Source organism: Monodelphis domestica, chromosome 3 (assembly GCF_027887165.1).
Source record: "Monodelphis domestica isolate mMonDom1 chromosome 3, mMonDom1.pri, whole genome shotgun sequence".
NCBI classification, from domain to species: Eukaryota; Metazoa; Chordata; class Mammalia; order Didelphimorphia; family Didelphidae; genus Monodelphis; species Monodelphis domestica.
In genome coordinates this window covers 452292498-452297612 of record NC_077229.1, presented here as the reverse complement: position 1 = coordinate 452297612, position 5115 = coordinate 452292498, and the positions used below count along the sequence as shown (strand labels likewise).

At 36.2% G+C, this 5115-nt stretch overlaps 1 protein-coding gene across 1 annotated transcript; it reads right to left on the bottom strand.

Annotated features, from left to right (window-relative positions):
* Positions 1–1197: 1197 nt before the first annotated feature.
* On the bottom strand, positions 1198–2036 carry LOC100011524 (adenylate kinase isoenzyme 6). Its single transcript, XM_056824596.1, has one exon. It carries the CDS (start codon positions 1971–1973, stop codon positions 1458–1460), a length of 516 nt encoding a protein of 171 aa, XP_056680574.1. The 5' UTR covers positions 1974–2036; the 3' UTR covers positions 1198–1457.
* Between the last annotated feature and the right edge of the window lie 3079 nt (positions 2037–5115).

Sequence of the window (5115 nt, the reverse complement as noted above, 5' to 3'; positions counted from 1 at the left end):
TCAAAGAAGTCTGTGGAAGAGGGGTTGGAGCTTGAAGGCTTGATAAATTTAAGCATTGTGATGTTGATTTTGCAGAGCTAGATGTGCTCTGAGGCCAAAATCTTGGGAAGGGGGAGGCAATATGGAATGTCTCAGCTGCAAATGGACTGCCTCCTCTGCACTTCTCCTCCAGCTGCCTCCCCACCACCTGTGTTCAAAGCCCTGAGCCTGGCACAATTTTGTCAGCAAGTTACTCCCTCCAGTCTATCACCCTTGTCCACCCAGAGATTCCATCCCCTGCTGGAGGCTCAGTACTATAGATGGGGGAAGGGTTCTGCGACCTTCCTTTGTCCTTCCCCTTAAACCCAAGTGTTCTTGAATTCAGGCTTTTTTGGGGGTGTACCTTTTGAGTCCAGCAGGAGGGTTCCTTAGCTCTGTCCTGATGTTAGATTTGGTTTTCAGTTCCCCAGGAGCACATTTTTTTTTTTAATATGTTGAAATTTTATCTAATTACCACCACCTATAAGGTAGCAAAGCATTTTCACATGAATTTTCATGGAATTTAGCAAGATTGAAATTAGTCAACCAATAAATTAATATTTACAGTTTCCATGGGTGCTATTTCCTGTTTACATATGGAAAATGTGATTGGCTTACTCTTCCAAAGAGACAAATATCAGTGCTAGGATCAGCAGTGACTTTATAGGCAAAAGGGCTCAGTAAACTCTTATACTTAAAAAAAAAAAAAGAAATTAAATGCTATTTTCTCAAAAATCTCACCATTTACTTTGTGACTATCCTAATTTTACCCAACTTCCAAGATTAAAAAAACAAAAACCCCCAGCAATTCACTAAAAGAACACTTAATGTCATCAAAAAAACAAAAACAAGCCTTACTTTCTGTCTTAATAAGACTCTAAGACAGAAAGGCAAAGGCTAGGCAATTGGGGTTAAGTGACTTGCCCAGAGTCACACAGCAAGGAAGCGTCTGAAGCTAGATTTGAACTCCAGGCCTGGCGCTCCATCCATGGTGCCACCTAGCTGCCCCTTAATATGTTATGTTTATAGCTTTATTCTTAGACTTTTTTTTTTTACTTTTAAGTCAGCAGCAGTTCTTCACCTTCATTTTCTTTTACATGTTAAGTAAAGATTTTCACCTATTTTCTCAAATTCACTTACTCTTAAGTAGTTTACCAAATTAAATGAGAATGCTGGGTATTTCCTAAACTTAAAAAGTCCTTAATGCCATATTCATTTATTTCAGGGTTTTCAGTTTTCTCATGGAGAAAAAAAAAAATTAATTCAGCCATAACTCAACCTTATATTTTGCCCACCTGTTACTTCCACAACACAATCTTGGATAGTAAAATCCGGTGTATGTTGTCTTAATTTCTATTGTATAGGGAGGGAGAGATCATCAAGAAAATCTGTAACCATTATGTGGAAAGCCTCGAGAATCCATGCTTTCCCCTCAAGGTTCAATTATTATCTTTTATCCACTCCTCAATCCATTTAATTATCTGATCTAAATTACTCTCTAGTTCTTCTGGTACATTGCTGGGCAGCCGGTGTACTATTTCAGGCTTGTAGGAGGCCATGGCTTCTTCATAAAGAATTTGGAAAATTTCACACTGAACATTGTCCTGTAGTTTCTTTATACTGTATCCCCTCTTTTCAAGTCTTGTATATAATACAGAATTATCTGTTTGAAGTACAAAAACTATATGAAACCATCGTTCGGGGAAGAAGTCACAGCCATGGTAATCAACGATAACTCCACCTTCTTTCATTTTATTTTCTAACTCATCAACTACTCTGTCTTCATCCAAAATGGGACATACATATTCTTCATCAAATCCATCATATAACTGTCCTTCTTGTGCTAAATCACCCACATTAACGTATTTCAGTCCTGTTCTTGATGCAAGTTCTTTACCGAGTGTGGTCTTTCCAACCCCTGGTGTACCCGTAAGCAGGATGTTGGGCAGCCTCATGGTCGCAGTGGCGCCGGCTCCGCCCCGGCCGCCCGCTCGCTCTCCACGCGGGAGCAGCAGGCAGAGGAGCACATTATTTTTAAATTAGTGAGGAAGGGTTTTCAGAAGTCTGAACTTTTTCTGCCTCTATGCCACCATCTTGACTCCCAACCCTAAATCTCAAAAATGATTTCTAAACAACACTGAAGTCATTCATTCATTTATCTTTTCATACTGCTTAGTCATTGCTCCACTCAGTGAGTGGAAATTCCCTGGATATCAAAATTGACAGTATTATATTTTCTATTTCCATTTATGCCAAGATAATAAACTGACATGCTCATCTCATTACATTTCTATCATGTTTGGCCATTTGGAGGTCCTTCAGATACTTCCTATAAATCACTAACTATATTTTTCATTTGTTATTCTGGCTACCTGACCTGTCCAGATTATGAGAACATCTTAAATTGCCTCCATTAAATGAGGCACTGAGACCTTCTTATATTTGTCATGGGATTCCAAAGGAAATTCCTAATCCTGAACGTTAACGTCACCCCACATTTTAATAATGTGAGGCACTTAATGAAGAAAAGAATGGCTTAAGGCGAAGGCACAAATTATTTATGAGTCTAGAATGAATCTCAAAGGGGAAGTTATCTGGGCCTTTGCATGTGCTCTTTCTCAAAAGGCAGAATTCCAAGAACTGAATTAGATTATGCAAAAAAAGTCATTATTACAATATATCAAAAAGAGAGAAAAAAATTGATTGTGGAAATTACAGAGATCTCTCAATAACAAGATTACAAAACTAGTGAGATGTTAGGTTAGATATTAAGCCATGATGGCTAATTACAATAGTAACTATAATTGCTATGGTATTATATATTTATGAACCACTTTTAGTAATTTTAAGATATTTTGTTAAATATTTCTCAGATACTTTAAATATTATTTACAATATTTTTAAATTTTTGAGTTCTAAATTCCCTCCCCCTCTCTTGCGCCCTCTTCTTCCATGAGAAGGCAAGCAACTGAATATCAGTTATATGTATGAAGTCATGGAAAATATATTCCCATAATAGCCATGTTGTAAAAAAAAAAACATAGATTCAAAAAATAAAACAAAGTAAAAACAAATGTACTTAGATCTGAATTCAGAGTTCAACAGTTCTCTCACACTATTTTTCATAATGGATCCTTCAGAATTACCTTGTATTATTGTCTTGATTAGAGTAGCTAGACTTTCATAGTTTATCATCTTTATAATATTACTCTTACTGTGTATAGTGTTTTCCTAATTTTGATCACTTCACTTGACATGACTCGAGCTAAGTCTCCCTAGGTTTTTCTGAAATCATCTTGCTTATCATTTCTTATACTAAAATAATATTCCAACACAATAATATGTCACAAGTTATTCAAATATTCTGTAATTGATGAGCATCCCCTCAGCTTCCAATTCTTTGCCACCACAAAAAGAGTTGCTATAAATATTTTTATACAAATATGTCCTTTCTTCTTTTTTTATCTCTTTGGAATATAAATCTAATAGTGTTATTATTGGGTGAAAGTATATGCAAATTTCATAGCTCTTTTGGAATATTTCCAAATTGTTTTCCAGAACACTTCTCCAGAACTAGTTTACAACTCCACTAACTTTTTTCCACATCACCTCCAGCATTTGTTATTTTCCTTTTCTGTCATGTTAGTTAATCTGATAGGTCTGAGATGGTACCTCAGAGTTGTTTTAATTTGCATTTCTTTAATCAGTAGTGTGTTTTCTAATATGACTACTAATGGTTATGATTTCTTTTTTCTAAAAACTGTTTATTCACACATGTAAAACCCAGTGGAATCACACATCAGCTATGAGATGGGGTGGGGCTGGGGGAGGGAGGGAAATAATACGATTCTTGTAACCAAGGGATATTGTTCTAAATTGACTAAATAAAATGTTCTAAATAAAAACTGCCTATTCATATCCTTTAACCATTTATCAACTGGTAAATGACCCTATCTTTATAAGTTTAGCCCAGTTTCCTATATATTTGAGAAGCAAAGTCTTTAGCAGAGAAATTTGCTTTAAATTTTTACCCATTTCCAGTTTTCCTTGTAGAAAAGATTCTTAATTTCAGATAATCAAAATTACATATTTTACTCCCTATGATCCTCACTACCTTTTCTTTGGTTGTAAGTATTTCCCTTCTACATAAATATTGCAGGTTAAACTTTCCATGATCTCCTAATTTACTTATAATGCCCTTCATTTAAAAATCATTTATCCATTTTTACCACATATACTTAATGTGGTATATTACCAAACCAGATACAATGTGAGATGTTGGTCTAGAGTGAAAAATTAATGTGGATAGATGATGATATTTGAGGTAAGGAATTAGTTTGGATACTTTCTTTGCTTTCTATAGAGTATCCCAGTTTCCTTTTGTGAAGGGAAGGCAGAGTGAGCCTTCCTTGACTGGACCAGTGCACACAAAGTCTTGGAGACTATCTTATAGAAAAAAAAAATTATTTACAAAACAGAGGTAGAATCAAAACATAGGGATGCCCTAGCACTACAAAAACTAATACTCCAACCTCAAAACTATACCCCATTGCAAGATAAACTCTTTGGTACTTACTGTTACACTGAGCTGCCTGTCAGCAGCTAATATTCCCACCAAAGGCTAACTGATCTACCGGACTAGATCCTCAGTCATTGGTTTGGTTATTTGTATCTGGAGTTGTCTCCAATTTTGCTAAGAATGAGCCCAAGGTGGCTGAGATCACTTAAAGTTGAGTATGGCTCTGAGGTAAAACCTCAGAGCACAAACAAGCAGTGTCTCCAGGTAATCTTCCTTTCATGCAAAGTTGGTAACACAGCAAGTATGAATGAATCTTCATTCAGGTGTTTTCTTCCTGTGAGAAAGGAACCTCCAAAGATAGGGTGTAAGGTTTCCTTCTCAAACTCAAGTTCCAGTTCACAGCCAGAGAAGAAAAAGTTCCTTCTCTAACTGCCAAGGCAAGGAACTGTTAGTTCCTCACTCACACCTCCCCCCGCCCCCAGAGACAACATCTTTATTTCTTTAAACTTCATCTTATCTAGGTTTATTTTCTATAATCCCATTCCTATAATGCCTAGGTTCTGACAAAGTGCTTTCCA